Source organism: Polyodon spathula, chromosome 4 (genome assembly GCF_017654505.1).
Source record: "Polyodon spathula isolate WHYD16114869_AA chromosome 4, ASM1765450v1, whole genome shotgun sequence".
Lineage (NCBI taxonomy): Eukaryota > Metazoa > Chordata > Actinopteri > Acipenseriformes > Polyodontidae > Polyodon > Polyodon spathula.
Window position 1 is genome coordinate 62,547,693 of NC_054537.1, and position 20,594 is coordinate 62,568,286.

Sequence of the window (20,594 nt, forward strand, 5' to 3'; positions counted from 1 at the left end):
TCGCTATATCTTATTCAGGTTTTTTTTTAAGAGGTAAATACCCATGCGGTAATGGTTACATTTCTATTTCAGAAAACCAGGGTTATGATAATAACCTAACGTTCTCAGCTATCAAAGGCCGAAATGGAGCAATGCAAATCTTAATGAAGCAAATTACCAATCTATTATTCATGATTTATTTATCTTAATGAACAGCAGGGTAGAAAGTGAGAAAGTAGAGAATGTAGGAGGAAAGTATTTTAGCAGTGTTGGCGACAAGATTCAAACTATTGCATCTGTCTTGCCACTGTAGTGGGGGACTCTTAACTACTAGTCCTGGGGACAAGTTTTAAAATATTTCCAATATGTGTGCTGCTAATATATGCTATTCAATCTGATTTGCTGTTTTCTGTTCAAGACACTTGTGAATTGCTTCATAGAAAAACCTCCAGTTCTGTCTTTGGTGTATCCAAATATCACTTAATAGAAAACAGGTCATTTACAGTAGTCACCTTTTAAGCCGACAAGATTTTTTTTGTTTTTTTGTAGTGTAAATGCAGCTGGTCCAGCCATCCTAGAAGTGGCTTGCTCCAAAGGGGACTCTGATGACTTTGGTCTGTTTTTTGTTCTACTGTGAACACAGAGGTCCCTGAGACGGCTCACGTTTTCCACGTACACTCGGAGGCAACGCCCCCGTTGTCAGTCATACCGGCACAAACAACAGCAACAGGAAGTTGTAATTGTTACTTGGAAGGCAGAACCAAAAAATATATTTGACAGAACGGAGACAGAGGCAGAGGATTAAAAAATACTTTTATATTTGTGCTATAATATGAAAAAAAAAATCATGTAACAATTCATATGGGATAAGTGTGAAACAAGCCTAGTTGCCATGAAATATTTATTGTCAGAAATATAAATTTTTACACATCTCTACAAACGTAACCTGTGATCGTATTTAGATACAAATTAATATTAGGAAATGTTCGGTTTTGTGGGTACCTCTAGAATTAAACAAGTCATTACATTACGGCACTAACAATTAGATAACTGGGGTTGTCCCAGTTTTCAGCATTATTTTTTTGTTCCTGTCGGAAACAAAATTGTTATAGTCCTGGTTTTGCTATTGTATTCACATTGTGTTAGCGCCATTCAAAATAAAGTAAACAATCTGATGCATTAGGCTGTGTTTAATAATTCAGATTATGTGTATATCACCTGTTTTAAATGGCAATAAGTCATCAATTTTTTCTAATCTGTTTTTTGTACTTTCAGTATGTTTTGATTAGATGACAATAGAAAACAACAGATTATGATCTGCAATAAATACACCCAATCTTTATTTTTTTAATTATGACTGTTATTTTAATGGCATCAGTGAATTGAAGAAAAACAAATAAGGTCCCCATTTTTTACTCTAGAAATCTGTTAAACCCTAGATATATAAATATATAGCTTCTGGTCCAAGAGCACTTTAAACAAAGGACTGTATTTAACTCCTAGAAGGAGTAAATACAGTATAATTGTAAATCTAAAAAAACTACTCACTTCTAAATCTTTTGTAGTCATTTTTGTATTACTTTAGTATAAATACTTGTTAATTTGGATTCATATGTTGTTTTTTTCTGACTTTATGTGAACGAAAAGACACACATTTGCCTGTTTTCCCATTGGAAATAGTGATATTTTGAAATATCACTGTCCTGGTCACAAAAGCAAAGTCTGTGGGGAATAATAGCCATTTTCTATACTTTTGAGGCATAACCAATTAGGAAATAATGCTTACCAGCCAGGAACAAAAAAAAATAATAATATTTGTTACACGGTGTAATTGAACATTTCTGTACTGTGGCTGTCCATACTGGGATATGGAAGCACTGAAGCGCACATTTAAATAACAAATAAACAAAATTAAAATAAAACAATTATACAAAACAAAATGGCCAAAACAAACAGACACGGAACAAAACAAGTACTGTGCTAGTCTAAACTAGCACAAGTAGCAACTGTTGTATTTCCTGGTTTCTTTTGCTTTACCTCCCGACTCGGGTTCCGCCTCAGAACACACTCAGCCCCGTTCAGCCGAAGCAAGTTTTTGTATTGAGTGGCTGTCCTCAAACTGGCAAGCAGTTAGCCAGTGTGAAGACAGCCACGTTCTACACAAGTATGTCTAGCAGGGAAGGTTTTTTTTTTTTTTTTTAAAAACACCCTCCCTGCTAGCAAAACATCAATAAATAATTTTTAACACAAATGCATTTAAATCGTAATACAAAATACACACGGGCAGGGGTGTACCCCGTCACAACACTCAATAGCGTGACTGTTTCCTATGACTTTAACATTGTTTACATGCATGGATTACGAGAGTTGTAGTTTTCCTCTGCATTTCTGCTGATTGGAAACACCTTTCGCTGTGTACCAGATAAAGTACTATACCCAGAAGACACAGCACAGCATATGCTCGTTGCACGGTAGCATCGGTAAAATGAGATATATTTTCAAACTCATATTATATCACTTCCTTTCTCTGAGAATAAATCTAGTTTTTGGGTTGTTTTTTTTTTTTTCTGTTAGTGTTTGTTGGAAGTCGTATTTATATTATTTTCGTATTTATATTATTTTAGCCCTTCCCCAGCAGTATTTGTTCGCCTGTACTGTATATAATTTTGTTGTTCATTTAAGTTTAGCAAATTAAGTCGATAGCATGTGGTTGATTGTTTTCTGCCTTTCTCCTGCCTTAAAAAGATTGTATGCAAAGTATGTTATTGACATGGTCTTGAAATCTATGCTATATATTTTTTGTTGTACACAGTGCCTTTTTAAATATATACTGGCAGTGTGTAACAGTTAAGTATATTAGAATAAACTATGATGGGCTACTGTTTTTTCTTTTTTCTGTTGGCTAGTGGAGAAAATGTGTTTAACAGCCGAATTGGCATAAAACCTGTTTAGACTGCACTTACAGATCTCTTGATCTACCCCAATGCACTGGACTTACCTGACCTAAGCACCACGTTACATTATTATTATTATATTATTATTATTATTATTATTATTATTATTATTATTATTATTATTAGAATGCAATAAGGTTCTATTGCTGCTTAAGGGGACCCAAAGCCCTCATTCTGGTCAGCTACTTGACGGTAATGCTTGCTCACCAGAATTCTGTTTAAGTAATAGTTTTCTATGGAAATGTTTGCTAATATTTTTTTAGATACAGCAGCAGCTCTCAAAATAGAGGAAAAACAGCAGCTCTTTCCTCACTTCTTTCCTTGAACCGCATGCCAACAAGATGGATCCAGATTGAAAGAAATGTATAGTTGCGCACCTCACAGCAATAGAGAGAAGTCATCCAATCACACCTCAGTGCACTTCATAATCTTTTCCATTTGATGTTGTTATAAAAAAGGATTTATAGCAGCAAGACTTTCAAGACACACACACAGAGACATACCCACGCATACAAATCAAAGGTTTAAGTTTAGCTTTAAAAAAAATAAATAAATAAAAAATCTCTTGTAGCGTTTCACTCCCCATGTTTTATAAAGTTGTGGAGTCTGGTGAACTGCATTTCGCAGGCTTTTACTTGCAGCACACTCCAGACCGATAACCTACAAAAACAATGACCATGAAACTTACTAACAATGACAAGGTGAGCCAGTGAAAGATGTACATAGCACCATATGTAAGGAAATGCTCAGTAGCAAGCACTGTTTAGTTTTTTTACGTTATCGTGTTGATTGCAATTCTTTATATGCATTGTTCCTTCTGATTTAATACACATTTGTTGAATTATTAAAAAATAAAATGAAAATTTATAATATATATTGTAGAGTGGCGGAAATGTTTTACTTTTTGAGTTAATTCAAGTTTACCTGTTGTTCATAGTGCCATCTGCTAGGATATCATTATTTGTCTAAGATAATTAACTTCAAATCAAATTAAAGTGAAACCTGATTTTTTTTTATTTTTTGTGATTTTGTAATTCTTACTCTTCATTGTCTACAGTAGATGGCTTTTCCAGTCCTGAACTTGACCTCTTTTGCAATAGTGAACTGTTATACCATACAGTAGCTTCAGTCATGTAGTTAATGGGGAATTCTTGTATCACCCAAACTTCAAATCAGAAATGTGAGCTTTAGATAATGATGATTAATGTGATTTTGCATTGCTGACTCTCTGAAATTTATCTTTTCGTCATCTAGTTTTAAAGTGCTGTATCTCCCTTAAGAAATCAATGCAGGTGCTGGAATCTATTGTTCAAGTATGGTTTGTGATTAATGTGTGTGTGTATAAATAAGTAGGTCAAAGACATGTCTTGTGTACTGTACCTCCCTGTTGCTGCTTATTTGGGAACAGCATTCATAATGACTTAAAGTTATCTAACTACAGCAGTGCTGTTTATTCCTGATCATAGATTTCAGACATTTTCTCGCAATTCTTTTTTGTTATTTACTGGTAATACATTCGCTCTCACAGCATAGACCTCTTGAGATCATTGTTGAGATTTGCGTTTTGTTCAAGAAGTTCCTTGTTGACTCGCACAGTTCCAAGCACATGCATTGGTTAAAACAATTTGAAAGAGAAAAACAAACACAAAGTTACAAAATAAGTCAGATTAAAAAAATTAATTGCAATACAAAAGCTTTAAGGTATTGCATATTGACTTGTACAATGTATCTTAGCAAGTGTTTGATGCAGTCAGGTAACTGCAGGTTTTCTGTTTCTTTTAAACTAGATGTAGAAGTTGAATACTCGGGATTGTTCCAATTTTTTTTCTGCAGGAACTGGTTCATGGAGTGAACTGTTGAGTAACAATGGTTGCATTATAATCACATTATAGGTGTAATCAGACCCCATAGTGCAGTGAATAAAGCCAAGAACTTAAGCCAGAACTTCTGAAACAAGTGCCAGATTAGATATTGGAGACGCGTCTCGTTCTCAAAAGTAATTTACCAGAAATGATACATCAGATTTTCCCAGAAGGTCACTTTAAACTAAAGTACTGTATTCAAGCTGTGGTGAATTAGTGGAAGTAAAATAATGAGGTGGTTTTATGGAGATGCACAATCAATTTGAATTACATTAGCTGTGTATAAATGAGTCAAATGACAAGAACATGTGCAACCAATAAATCTGTAAAACAATTATATAAATGTGTGGGATATACAGTTTCCTGATTTTAAAATGTAGAAAACATATTTGTTTTGCATATGACATTCCATAAACTGCAAAGGTCTTTAATATTGGAATCTTGCCTACAAAAATTAAATATGTACTGTGGAAGCAGTTTCATATTTAATGGAACTGCCGTAGGGTTAATTTGCCTCTTTTAATAACAGCAGTCTTCAGTATGTTTGTAATTATGAGATGTGATAAAAATTGCAGAAGTAGGCCTTCATTGGATTTGATACACATGGGGGGAAAAATGGTTACATTTCTGAAGTTTTGCCAAATGCTGAGTCTAGTTTCGTCCAAAGATTCAACGTAGATACTGGGCCAATCTAGTTTTGCGTATGCCAATTATTTGTGTGAGTCTAGTTTTGCATTTCTACACTCTCCTCTGCCAGCTTCCAAGTGGGTGCCGGGGTACCTGCCTCGCCTCCACTTCTGACAACAATGTAGCGACTGTGTGCTGGGTTTCCAGCGGTGGTGCTGAAAAGGCAGGACACCAGGGCTGGTTTTAATAGCGGTTAAAAGCACTCTCTCCCAAAAAGTTAAGTAAAAAAATCTCGCTTCTCCATCAGTGCAGGCAAACTCACCACACACGAGAGAGAGAGAGAGAGAGAGAGAGAAAGAAAGAAAGAAACAAACTCGCCACACACACAGAAAACAGAGAAATCATATTTGTTTCATTAAAATATAGTTAAGATTGTAACAGGGTCAATAATGCCTATTATATTTCATGTATTTGCAACTTGTATGTTTTATTTTTATAATTGTGCACTTTGATTTGATTAGTGCACTTGTTTATGTATTGTCAACTAGCTCTCAGTAATTGTTTTATCACTTTCTAGTAGCTTCTCCATGCAGTCCCCTTTTGGGTACCGACACATTGAGTTATTGATAGTTTTTCCCACCTGTGTATGGAGAGTTTGCCTGTGCATATGGAGGCGCAAGACTTTCTGACTTTTAACTAATAAAGAGTGAAATGATTAAACATAAACCTGTGCAGCTAAATAAACTGATGTTGAATTCCCCAAAAATCAGACATTATTTGTACTCATTTTTGGAACAAAACTTCAATTAGATTTTTTAGGTTGAGGTTTTTTTGTTGTTTTTTTTTTGGGGGGGGGGGGGGGGGGGGGGGGGGGGGGGGGGGGGTCTACTTCACAGTCTTGCACCAGGGCCCAGTGGAACCTAGCACCTGCCCTGAACCCAGTTTGCTGCACAGTCACCTGGACAGGCCATCTGTGTTGTCGTGCTTCGCCATGGTTGATTGTGGATGTCGAATTTTAAGGTTTGGATCATTTCAAGCCAGCGTTCTACTTATCCTTCTGGTCCCTGAAATCTCAGCCACCACTGTAGTGAGGCGTGATCGGTGCGGAGCACAAACTGGCAAACACAGAGGTAGGGGCGGTAGTGTTTGATGGCCTCCACTACTGCCAATAGCTCACTGCGGGTCATGCACTAGTTGCGCTCCGTTTTGCTGAGGGCAGGGCTGTAATTTGTCGCCACTCTCCTTGGGACTGCATGGCTCCAATGCCTACATTGCCTGCATCTGTGTCAGGGTAAAGGCCGCTACGGGGCGAGCACGGGGGCGCTGGTCAGGGCATGGCGCAGTCGGGAGGAAGCATACTCCTGTTTCGGGGGTCCACTGGAAGAGGGTGCTCTTCTCAAGGAGGCAGTGATGGGGGCTAGTGATGGTGGCGAATCCTTTCACAAGTGTCTAATAGTAAGAAGTGAGACCCAGCAAACTGCGCTGTTGATGTGATGTTGGACCAGGCCAGTTTGTCCCCAATCCTCTGGCTTGATTGCAAAGAGGTGCTCAAACTCCTGCAGTAGCGTGCAGAGTTGGCCATCCTCCTGTTCATCCAGCCCCATGCTACTGCGCTGGTGCACCCTCTCCACCCTTGCTGCAGCTGCAGTAGCCCTCTCCCTCACATCAGTGACTGCTGTGGCCGGGTTGACCGCATCCCCAGCAGAGGCAGTGGGTGGTGCTAACCGCCCCAACATGGCCTGCTGGACAGCCACGATCTCCCGCAGGATCTCCGCCAGCTGTGTGGTGCCCTGTTTGGCCTTGTCTCCCTCTCATTTGAACTGCGCACCTCTGAGTGGCACTGCTCTCTTCCCCTGGGCAAATCCAAAAGCAGATTGCAGGACTTGGGCTTGGCAAGGCACAACTACTTGCGGAGCTCACCCGGTCCCATGGCTTCAACAAACTGGAATCTTGCTTGCTCCTCCTGTTCTCTGGTTGCAGCATCTGCGTAAGCTAGCCGGGCTTCCCTCTCTAGGTCAGTCACCAGCTGGGCCAGGCTCTCTCCCGCTACTTACTCTCTCCTCTGGAATCTGGCTCACAGCAGCTCTGGTTCTGCAGTACTGCTGGACCGGCATTGGAGGGCGGGAACCAGTGGTAACTGCCCATCTCCTCCTCGGCCAGGTTCAGCAGCACCATCATGGCGCTTCCCAGAGCCCAGCCATGGTCTGTGCTTACGATTGCCGGTAGGTTCCATTCTCTGGCGCTTGCCAAGACTCTGTCCGCCTCTCCAGAGACCACCTTCTCGTGCTGGAGATGATCATCCCTCTGTCTCTTGGCAGCTTTTGCTTCACGCTGCCTGGATTGATCTCCATCCCCCCTCTGATGCCAGTGTAGTGTGTCGGCAAGGCAGAAGAAAGACAGCGGAGGCGCTCTTTGGGAATTGACACACTTTTATCAAGTGCCGCTCTCGCAGGCAGGTTCAGAGTCCACAGCTCTGACAGCAACACTGCTTCCAGTAACAAAGACCCAAACTGGCGGGCACAGACTCTTTATTCCTTTGGTTCCGCCCCTTTATATGGGCAATTCCAGTGTTATGGATGTGACATTTGCACACAAAATTAAACTTTGTTACCATATACAAGACCTCCATTTAAATAATTAACTAAATATGATACACTGTTTAGATAATGTGCTTTTTGAATGGTGTCTTATTAAAATTTCAAGGTTCAAAGTTTCACCATTCATTTTTTATCATCCAAAGAAACTTGCATTAATGATGTGACAGAAATGGACAAGTATTGCTGGGTCACTTCACATGTTCTCAAAATTCTGCGATTTCTGGAACTTGCAGTCAAAACATTAAATGTAATTTTGTAAAAACAACTTGGCAGTTCCCAAAAGTCATATTAAGTAATACATCAGGTTTTTAATATTTTCATAGCATAGCTTGAAGAGCAGCATTATACGCATTTTTTTTTTTTTTTTAACACATTGCCACAAACCTTTAATTTATGAAGAGCTATTGCACGAGTGCTGACACAATTTTAAGTTCTCCAGATGAAAGAAAACATTTTAAAACCCATTAAAATGATGTGTTGTGTTAATATCATGGCATGACATTGTGCTACGTGATGTAATTCATATTCGTATGCAGGGTAAGATGTCTTTTATTTGCAATCCCATCAAGCTTAGCATTACTTAGGACATTATTGTCACGTCCATAACAGTCACGTCCATAACGCTAATTTGGGCAACTGTTATTAAGAACAGGGTCCTTATTAAGAACAGTTTTTATCCCATAAGATTTAAAAAGTTAGCTTTGCAGAGAGGCTTTGAAAAAAATATAACGTAGTATACGACTTTTATAAAAACTTTAACAACAAAATGTTATGGACGTGACCATATATTTTTTTTATAAACACCATTATTTTTACAAGAAAATGTAATATTATTAACTTGGCATTGCATAGCCATTGAGTTTAAACAAGGCATATTTACAAATGTATAAATAAAACATTTATCCAACAATTGAAACCTGAAAATGTATAAAAGTCAAACACTAATTGAACAAAAATGATACAACATGCAAAAGTACACACATTTTAGAAAAAATTGAGAGAGAAATGTTTTTTATTATAGGCAAAAAAAAAAAAAAAAAAAAAATTCCTGGTCAGGGTCACTTTTATCGTGGAATTGCCCATATGCAAATAAGGGTGCTGTTGGCACTACCCTTGAACTTGACCCAATCAGAACAGACATTTTAATTGTCAATCACATCACAGCAAGCCAGAGCGACAGTACAACACAGTGAATGTTACAATATATAATTCCCATCTTGCAGACCATTGTCCATTTCGCAGCCCTGAGACCTCTCCAATTTTCTATTTTATTGAAATGATTTAGAATTGTTACAAAATAGTTGTGGCAACAGCATCTGCTTTATTTTAATTTCTGAGAAGGGGCATAAGTAAACGTATTAGTATGATGATGCATTTCCTTATCTAAACTGCTCAGTTTTAGGGGAGAAGCTGTTCATTTTACAGCTAGCTGCTATGTAAAAAGCTGAAAAGGTTAAGCTGACTGTACTGTGTGCAATTCAATACCAGATGTTTAATGTAGTGCTGGTTATAGTAGGTTACTCTAAGTGGTTTTAATTAAGGTGACACATCTTGGTACTTCAGAATATTGTTTTTTTATTTATTTTTAATTTTTGCTTATGTGGTTTAAGAAACAATGGGTATTGTGCCATGGAAGCCAATTATTGAATATGCTGACTGTAGTAAAGAATAGGTTTGATGCTGAGAGAGACTGTTATGTTGAATGTAAGATTTAAACCTAGGGGCATATTTTCTTCAGTCTGTAATTTGTAACTACTTGAAATGTTCTATCCTTCCAGAATATCTTCTCTAGGTATGGAGCCTCATATTTAATGTGAGCAAGGGTTGAGTGGTGATACATTTTTTAATAAGATCAACTGAAATATGTATACAACCAGAAGTAATCCATTGAAAATACTTGTGTGCTATTTCCTTTCCATTCTGGTATTATGTAATGACATGCAATTGAATTATTTATTACGAAGCTCTAATACCTTGTGGACCATCCTAGCGAAAAGCAGCAGTGGTGTTGTATCTTTTATAGGTGTTCCAAAGTAAGTTGCTTAAAATGTCATTTTAATTGATTTTTTTTTTTTTTTTTTATATAACATTCCCCTTACTGTTATGGTGTTTGCAGGCATTTGAGTGGTTGGGCTGGTAGAAAGGCTGTTTAGTTCCAGGACACGGGCAAGCTCAAAGCCAGGTATAGGGAGATTTAGAGAGAAAAAAAAAAAAGATAATTGCGTTACAAAAATCATAAACCAGTAAGGGAAAATAAAAACATTTAAAAAGCAATTGAAACGTTGAGAGGTGAATGAAAGGCATGAGAAATTGTTAGGTTTTTAGCTGAATTCAGAATTCTTTTGGATTGTGTGAAATTGGTTTTTCTTCAGTATTACTGTTTTCCTCTAAAACTCTTACTCCTGAGGTTCTGCTTCCCTGGTTGTATCCATCTGCAATACCTGGAGTCGGCAGTATGCATTCAGATCAGTTATTGGTGTTTTTAAATCATTACTTTCCCTGCTCAGTGTAGTAGAGTAGATTTAAATGTGGATTTCCTTATGCTGTAAGAGGCTACGATACTTGTGACTCCATCTTGTCTTTTAAAAGTAGGAGCTGAATGCCAATTAATCCAATGTTACAGAAATTGGGCAGGCAGTTTTCAGTTTTTTCCAATCATTGTCAGTGCCATGGTTAAGTGTCAATTGATGGAACAGTGGTACATTATCTACTGCTGTACACCTCCAGCCAGGTTGTGACACCTGTATAACTCCAGTAATACTACTCACTGGCAAGAGCGGTTTAGAAATTGCTTTCAAAACTGAAACGGTCCCATGCTAGCACACTTGCTAAAATGTGCTTGTTGTTTTGCAGCATCAAAAATGGCTTTTGAAATTAGACTGTTTCTTCTTACAGTACTTTATCTCTCCTATCAATGAGATCAAGCATAGAAGGTTTTTTTTTATAGAGCATGATACTGGGAAATGTCAAATTTGAATTAACACTGACATGTATTTGGATAAGTCATGCAAAAGAAATATAAATAGATAGACTCTCAGGATCTTTTGCATGTTTTTTATATATATATATATATATATATATATATATATATATATATATATATAATTATATATATATATATATATATATATATATTGCTTTAGTATTAGTACTGTACATTGATGTTTGTATTTAAATTTAAGAAGCAGCAGCATTTGTCCAAAGTAGCTTAAAGATTTCAAGCAATTAGAACCATTTGCTATTTTTCCAAATTAAATAAATTTTGAGTTTGTCTAAGCTAATTTAATTATAAAAGCATAGAATATTCCTCTGCTTTAATTTTTGGTTTTCTAGACTTCAAATGTTTTTAACCTGTCATGTTATCAATTTTCACATCTCTCACTTGAATGTTACTACAGTGATTTTACAGTCCTTGTCTAAGTAATGATGTTGGGGTGGCTTCAGGTAGTTGGTGTTCTATACTTCCCTTGAGAGAAAATGTAATATAAATAATAAAGTCAAACCCACATAATTTCACTCTAGTGTCACCCTCCACCTCTCTCCGTAGCTTAATCCAGATTCTGGTTTCATGTTTATTTCTAATACAAGGGAAGATGTTGCTAAAGGATCAGCTGGGAAGCTGGTGACCCTGAAGGAAATTCTAGCAGTGTATACTTGTCAGAGCTGCTGATTTGCTGGTTCAGGAGATGAGGAGCTGGTTAAGCTGGTCTTTTACCTTTTAATAAATGTATTATTTGTGCTTAAGTTATATTTTGTACGCCACTGTACTGGAGAGAAAAATTCAAACAGAGCTATAATGAGTTGATGTTTGAAAAATCATCTCTGCCAGGTAATAATTGCTGCAAATCTGGAGAGCACAGTAAAAATGAGGCTGCACAGCAGTGTACCAAACAGCATTCTCATTTCTGTCAGTGACATGCGAAATGAGGCCAGTGAAAAAAGACATGCTGTGATCTCAAAATGGAAAGAGTTGGATAGCTATTTAAGATGACTGCCAGGCATTGTTTTAGCGCCTATTGAATATACCCATTCTCACTCAAACCAATGTTTAACTCACCACTCCAATAAACTAGGTGTAACAAAATCCTAATTGCTGTTTACCAAATTTACAGTAATTGGCATGTTAACACTCGCTACCTGATCTAGAGTGCTGAGAAACTCACTGCATTTCTGGCTAAATAATTTTTTGTTTTGTTTTAAGTTATTACTGTTTTGTCTGTATTAATTTTTTTTTGTTGTACAGATAATGAGCCAGATAGAGGGCCAGCAGAAGAACCTTGTGCACTCTATCGAGTCTCTCCCAACTAGAGGATCTCTGTCAGCCTTGGATCAGGACCTGCTGCTCCTCAAGGCTACCTCAGCTGCTACGCTCGGCTGCCTTGGGGAATGCCTGAATATCCTGCAGCAGAACATGAGCAAAGTGACCCAGCAGAGCAAGCCACTGCCTACAGGTGAGTGGGAAATGGGTTGTTGCAGGACTGACTGGACAGCAGAGGCTTCGGGAAGGATGGCAAAGCAACTGAATCGTTAAAAAGCGGGGTCAGTTTGCACTGAGCTTCTCTCTCTGAATAAGGTTGGAAAATAAATATCATTAAAATTGTGTTTTATAAATGTAATTAAAAGGGGGAGCTTCATAATCATATTCTAAATATAATATTCAGGAGTACCTCTTAAGTAGACTGGTTGAAAAACTTGTTTGTTTTACACGTTACAACCCCTATATTGCAGAATCAGCCGTCGCAGTTTTCAACAGAATTGAGATACCGTTGCTAGTCCACGTACTGCTTCTGAGGTTGTGCTATTTACTGCACATTCTTGCATTCACCTCTTTACTGGCAAGAGGATGATGTACAATTTTCCCTCACTTGCAACTCTTTCAATCCATTCCAGTCCAGGACCTTGTTCTAACTAGCTACTTAATTATTGAATTGAGAAGTCCAGAGGCTTGTTTTATACAGGTCTTGTTTAATTGAACCTAGCTATTCAGATAAATAATTATTATAACATAGTCTTGGATTGGAATGAACTGTAAGAGCCACAAGTGCCACAGATCTATTCTGAATATGGACCATGGAGGTCATACAGACGCGGACTGAAATAAAAAGAAACTGTTAAAAAAATATATACAATGGAGTCCTGCCAACTTTTTATTTTATATGTATATTTTCAAGCAGCATCCAGTTGATATTTTTGTCTCTCAAATGGGGTGTATTCAATTAATTTAGAAGAATAGATGCCCAGGTCGTTAAATATTACATTTTAATTAATTATCCCTTGACCAGGTCCTAAATCACTTAATTATGCATTTATACCTTCTAAAACCAAGAACGGAGCTTCCTACTTCAATTATATAGTAAGATGTGCAGATCATGAAGCTTCCTCTTTGGGGAAAAAAAAAAAATAAGCTGTAAAACCCTCTGTATGTAGTCATAGTGTTCGTTTTCAAATTATTAGTAAAGGAACATATTTTTTTTTTTATCCAATTTTGTTACTGTATTTTTTGTGTGTTTTTTAAAAAAATCTCTTATTCTGGTCATGCCTGGTTTTTTTTTGTGTCCTGCAGTTACAAAGTGTTGCAACACACAGAAGTAGTCTGTCCAGAAGACTACTGTCCAGCAAGTATAAAAACACCTCTCTGCTCAGCCTTAAACATACTGAACACAAAGAGTTTAGCAAAGCCTGCTTTTTCAGAATGTTTCGTTACCTGTTTGCTGTAGATGAACAGATGAAGACTGCTGTTTTTTTTTTCTTAAAATAACAGTAGCTCTGAAATAGCACTCATAACTGCCACAGAGAGTGATGAAGAGTAGGTTTTGCAGAAACGTCACATACTCAAATCCGGTGCTGGATCTGACGAAGAGGAACGACGTTGCACCTGCGGTCTCCCAGTCACCCCCCACAAGGGTTCTATTAGATGACTGGTCATAGTCTGGGCTGGCCATGGCAGGACTTTTAGTATGTTTAGATGGGGCAGGTTGATCTGATGCCAACTTCCTGGTTACGATCACTGGTTGGTCAACTTCTCCCTTGTGGCATTACTTTTAATCCTGGATTTATTTACTCTGTCCTTCCATTCAAAGACAGTTCCTTATTCTTTCATGGCCTTAAAATGTCCGCTCAAAGATGACCCAGTCAGCATCTGGTACCGATACCTTACACTGTAGAGTGTTGCAGGACCCATTGGGATCACAACTCTGACTGAATGTTAGCTCAGCCATCTATTTAATACATTTACCTATTTCAGTATACAGTGCCAAATCCTTGCATATGTTGCTAAACTTTTTTTTTGTTCAGTATGTATGTAAATAGATATAGACAGGGGCTGTAAACAAATATTGCATTTTATCACTATTTGCTTTGCATATGGTTAAACTGTTACAATTTAAGGCATCTGTGTCTAATAGAAGCCCCTCTTTAAAAAAAAAAAAAAAAAAACAGAAAAACAAGTACAACTGCTTTAAGTTAATTATAAGTTGTGATTAAGATTTCACAGGTTCTTACTTTGACCAGAGGCTTGATACTGTAACTCAGCATCTGCTGAATGCCACTTACTTACAAATGAATGTGCCCATTAAGGAATGTTTTGTTAAGAAGTATTTTTCCAAGCCCTTTTTAAATAATTAAATCTGTTCATGAAACCTTTTTTTCAACTGTTTGAGAGTATTTTAGTAGTATTCTCATTCTGAAAAATAAAGCAGTTTAATCCAGTGTTAACAAAATATTATTTTAAACATTTCTTCACAGTTTTGTGAATAGTTGCCATTATAACAGAAGATAGGATGTAAGGGCACTGATGGCTTCAAGTGTGCAGAGTAGTGTTCATAGTAACATATCCTTCAATATTATGCAATTTGATGAATTTACCACAGAAGGCATTAAGTGTGATAATGAAGACAAATCTAACAGACACGGTAGAAAAAAGGTAGCGAACAGGTAACTGGTTTAGATAGACAGATATTCAAGTCTCTAAAGCATTACATATAATTTGTAACAGTTCAACCAACTAAAAAGTTCAAATATTTAGGAATTATAAGAATTATTCGATAGTTCAAGGTAATGCAATATTCAAGGACACTTCTGTATGCAATAGTCTATTTGACTACGGTGGTGGTCTTGAATATTACATGACCTTGAACTATCTACTAATTCTTATCATTTTTAAATACCTGAATTAGATTGTGATTTAGAGCATGGGCTAAATACAGATTTGGATCCACCCTGTTACAAACTTGGGTGCTGCACTGCATTCATGACCACATCTTTTTAATAGCTTGTCTTGCCTTCTACTGTAATGAATGTTTTTTTATTAACGTTGTCCCAGCTACCAATGTTAGGTTATTGGTGAACTCTAATGTCAACTCTGCTTATAGTCACCATTTATTCTCAGTCCCTTTTGAAGTCAGTATTGATGCATCAGAATGACTTCAAATATCATAAAAGAGAAAGGGAAATGTAAAAAGTCTTTCAGACTGAGCTTCAGTGCCAGAATAAACAACAATAAACAGACCCCACAAGTCAGTAAAAAACAAAGTTCCCTAACGCTCTCCTCCCCAATCATTCAAACCCCTGACGGTTGCTAATGTGTTAGGATTAGAAATGTCTAATCAATGTGCAATGACCCTTTTAAGGAATAACTCAATGCTCAATGTCCCTGCTGATTTAAAATGGCCAATTTCTTTTTTTTTTTTTTGGTTATTTTGTATAATCCACCAAACATTGTAATTTGCTTTCGACAGGCTAGTGGGGACTGAACACCCCTGGAAGAACACCAAATCATAAAAAAATTAAAATAAATATATATATATATATATATATATATATATATATATATATATATATATATATATACACACACACACATACGCACACAGTGGCTTGCAAAAGTATTCAGACCCCTGACCAATTCTCTCATATTACTGAATTGCAAATGGTACATTGAAATTTTGTTCTGTTTTGATTTTTATTTTTTAAACACTGAAACTCAGAATCAATTATTGTAAGGTGACATTGGTTTTATGTTGGGAAATATTTTTAAGAAAAATGAAAAACTGACATATCTTGCTTGCAAAGTATTCAACCCCTGTGATGTGGAAGCTCCCAGTTTGCACCAAACTAGGACACAATTACCTACCTTTGGCCTCCGCCTGTGAACCATTAAAGTTGCTGTCACATTTTCTGGATAAAAACCCCACTGTTGAAGGATCATTGGTAAGGCTGTGAATCTGAAGGAAAATGAAGACCAAAGAGCATTCTGCAGAAGTTAGAGATAAAGTAATACAAATGCATAGATTAGGGAAAGGGTGCAAAATAATATCCAAGTGTTTGGATATCCCAGTGAGCACAGTTGGATCAATAATCAGGAAGTGGAAGCTGCATCACACCACCCAGGCACTGCCAAGAAAAGGCCGTCCCTCAAAACTCAACGCTCAAAGAAGAAGGAGACTTGTGAGAGAAGCCACAGAGAGGTCAACAATCACTTTGAAGGAGCTACAGAGTTCAGTGGCTGGGAGTGGAGTAATGGTGCACCAGTCAACCATATCAAGAGCTCTGCATAACACTGGCCTGTATGGAAGGGTGGCAAGAAGAAAGCTGTTACTCAAAAAGCACCATCTGAAAGCACGTCTGGAGTTTGCCAGAAAGCATGAGAGAGACCCAGCTGCAATGTGGGAAAAGGTTTTGTGGTCAGATGAGACCAAGATAGAGCTTTTTGGCCAAAACTCAAAGAGCTATGTATGTCGCAAACCTAACACTGCCCATGCCTCAAGACACACCATCCCTACAGTGAAGTATGGTGGTGGCAGCATCATGCTGTGGGGATGCTTCTCATCAGCAGGGACTGGGCATCTTGTTACAATTGAAGGAAGAATGGATGGAGTAAAATACAGGAAAATACTGCAAGAGAATCTGCTTCAGTCCGCTAAAAAACTGAAGCTTGGGAGGTAATTCACCTTTCAGCAGGACAATGATCCCAAGCACAAGGCCAAAGCAACATTGGAGTGGCTCAAGAACAAAAATGTGAATGTCCTACAGTGACCCAGTCAAAGTCCTGATCTCGATCCCATTGAGAATCTGTGGCACTATTTGAAAATTGCGGTCCACAAGCGTCGTCCAACCAACCTGAACAACCTGGAGCAAATCTGCCAAGAAGAACGGGCCAAAATCACTCTGACACTGTGTGCAAAGCTGGTACATACCTACCCCAAAAGACTTAAAGCTGTTATTGCAGCTGGTATTGTGGCTCTACCAAATATTAATGTGTGGGGGTTGAATACTTATGCAAGCAAGATATTTCAGTTTTTTATTTTTCTTGAAAATATTTCCCAACATAAAACCAATGTCACCTTACAGTAATTGAGTGTTTTAAAATAAAATATCGAACAGAACAAAATGTCACTGTACCATTTGTAATTCAGTAATACGAGTGAATTGGTTAGGGATCTGAATACTTTTGCAAGCCACTGTGTGTGTGTGTGTGTGTGTGTGTGTGTCTATATATATATAAAATATATAATTTTTTTATAATTTGGTGTTCCTTCAGGGGTGTTCATACTAGCCTGTGAAAGCAGTGTGTGCAATATTGGCCGCTGCAAGAATTTAAACTGTTGCCCTGCCTCCTCCTAGCACGGTTTAGAATATGCATGCGCTTGCCTACCCACACACGTGATGCATTTAGCTCTGCTGCCAGCTCATTCTGAGTGCTTCCCAAACATTCTCTTGCTGCTTCACATGAGCAAAAAATAATTAAAAATATAGTCTGAACAAATAATCAAATGCAGATGCATTGTGGTCAAGAATGTTATGAACAGCCATTTGAACACTGAACTCACTATGAAACTTTCTAGATGTAATACTAAAAGTAAGGGCTTACTATATATACACACACACACACACACACACACACACACACACACAGAGTATATGCACCCATAATACCCTTAGTAATAATGCAGTTGTTTGTTACTTGCACTTGTGCATTGAAACTTGAGGTGCTGTGAGATACTGTGCTGTAGCAAATAAGCACATAATGGCCCACCTTTTATCTTAAAGTATCAAACGAGGCATTTATGATTTAAAATCATAAAAAGAGCATACGTTGTAGATTTTAGATACCATCGTTGTGATGTACTGTAATACACAAACTTCGATATTCTCTTTAAAAAGAAAAAAAAAAAAGCATTTGTATTCAAACAAAGATCAGTAACACATTTAAAGGACAAGTGATATCAGGTACTGCATTTTCATTTGTGCTCAGCCCGATCCTCTCCAGGTATACCGTTTGTAAAACACTGTTATTTTAAAATACTGTTAATTGTCTGTGTCCTCAAAACTAGTATGGGTTTGGCTAATAAAAGTTTCTTATTTCAGAAATTGTTCCTGGGTGGCCTGGGCCAAAGTCCAGCTCTGCTGAGCAGCTAAAGAATGGTGGCTTGACTCCTTTACCTTCTACCAGTGCCAACCTGTCCTGGTCGGCCGAACGTTCCCCTTCTCAGACCAACAAAGGACTACAGCACAGCTTGGAGGCGAGTGTCTGCCCACATTAAGTTGCTTTACTAGTACTCTATGGACAGTGCACTGTATCCAACGTCAGTGGGTGATCTAGATAAACTGTGTGTGTTCTCCCTTGAGAACTTGAAGATCAGCTTGGCACGTCTCCAAGAGATCACTTATAAACACTTAATTGTTTGATGAGGCATGTAAAATAAGTAAACACTTTAGATTACCAAATGCTGCTGTTTACTAGCTTTCCAGTGAATTGGATATTTGTGAACATATGTCAGTCCCTGTTGTATTCTTACAGCTGCAGTGGAAAAACCTTTAGGTTTACATCATTTCATACTGCATTTTCTCAGAAACAAATATGTTATATAAAAAAGGAGCAATATGAACATTTGAAAAGACTTTAAGAAAACCAGTTGATAGGCTTTTCTTCTTTTTATGTATTTGTTTATTTATTTAACTGTCTCCTCAACTCTTTTTATGATTTTTGCAAATCCAAACTGCCCACTCCATAGTAAACAGGTTACTGGTAGTCATGGAGCCAGTCTTGTATAACACCTACCAGAATCGGGTAGGACAGTAACTTCTCGTATTTTGGGCTGCCTTATTCAAAACAGCTAAAGTCATCTTAGTCAGGCTAAAATATTCATGAAACTCTTTATTTGAGAAATGAAACTGACAGGAAAATAAATCTGTGGTATTTGAAGCTAGTTTCCACAGCTGAAATCATGTAGAGTAGGCAAAAGAATCAGCATGGCATGATATTTGACACTGTTCATCTACCTTTACTACTTCTGTATAACTTGCATTGTGCTCTCAAAGCTTGCTTTCATTCGGGTTGACATATCATCAGATAAGGTATCCTACTGCGCTCGTTTCATTTGTTCTGCTCCTTGGTTCTGGCAGGCTCAGGCATTCATTTATTCTTTCCATTTGCCTTCGTTCAATAACAGATTGTTCATTAGATTTAGGTCATGGCTTTGAAAAGGGTGTATAAATATTGGAAAGGGGCATTTAGGTTCACTGTCTTTATGAATATGGGTAACTTGTGCTCAAGTTGCTGAAAAATCCTTAAGAAAATGTAGCTATGTAACATTGGTTTATCTTTTGTCTAATGGGACTTTTGTGTTATTGACATACTGTACAGTATATGGAATGATATGGCACCATAAAAGAGAATTTACAGTTGTGGGACATTTCTATTATTGCTCCAATGTATTCATTAAGGTTTCTTAGAAGCTGGGTTGCCGTTCATTGCCTTCACTTAACCAGCAAATGGCTTGCAGTTACCATAAATAGATCCATAGAGCAGAGATCTGATGTTGTGTTTAGAATGGACTACAAGATCGGATGTTGCTGTAAGGCACAGGTCACAAACCTTGTTACAATAAGGAGGTGCATCGTTTTCTTAGATGATTGAAATCGTCTTTGTCTGCATTCTGGAGAGACTGCTGCAGGACTATACCAGAGAAAAGGACACATTCTTCAAGGTTTTTACAACTATTTCTTAAAATACAAATTAACAGGCAATTCAGAAGGTTAAGGGCGCAAACATTTGATTTCATTGTTTATAGTTTTTGTAAAATTAAAACTATAAGAAAGAGATACCTACATAATGATGGAAATAATTAGTCTCCCGTGTTCATAACATGTGAGCAGTTGTCGTGGTGTGTGTCAGTTGCTTATACCTGGGACACAGTGTGATGTTGGTAAAATAATAAAACACAAATTCATTATTTACAGTTTAATTTCTGGTTTGTAAGTTGCTGATTTTGACTTAAAGAAAAGTACATAGTATTCATGTGTTTTGTGTATTACACTTAATTTAGCCTATATATCTATGTTTCTGTTTATTCTTTTATGTTATAACCTGCTACCCCTTGCCCGAAGACTTACACAAGTAGCACATCTACACTAAATTATAATCCACTTGTTCTGTTTACTGCAGTCCTTCATGCGTTATTATGATTCACTCCACTATTGTACATGTATATGTTTCATCTTTTAATATGCAGGGGCTTAGCGTGTATGTGATATACTAAAATGTCAGTACTGCTCTTATAGAACTGTGATTTGTT

The 20,594-nt window shown here is 37.4% G+C and overlaps 1 protein-coding gene across 2 annotated transcripts in view; it reads left to right on the plus strand.

Annotated features, from left to right (window-relative positions):
- LOC121314713 (oxysterol-binding protein-related protein 10-like) overlaps window positions 1–20,594 on the plus strand; it is a 125,155-nt gene that overhangs the window by 63,401 nt on the left and 41,160 nt on the right. For both annotated transcript variants that reach the window (XM_041248281.1, XM_041248280.1), the window contains 2 exons: window positions 12,263–12,470; window positions 18,385–18,539. In XM_041248281.1, the coding sequence (XP_041104215.1) occupies window positions 12,263–12,470; window positions 18,385–18,539 (363 nt within the window). The remainder of the gene's footprint in view (window positions 1–12,262; window positions 12,471–18,384; window positions 18,540–20,594) is intronic.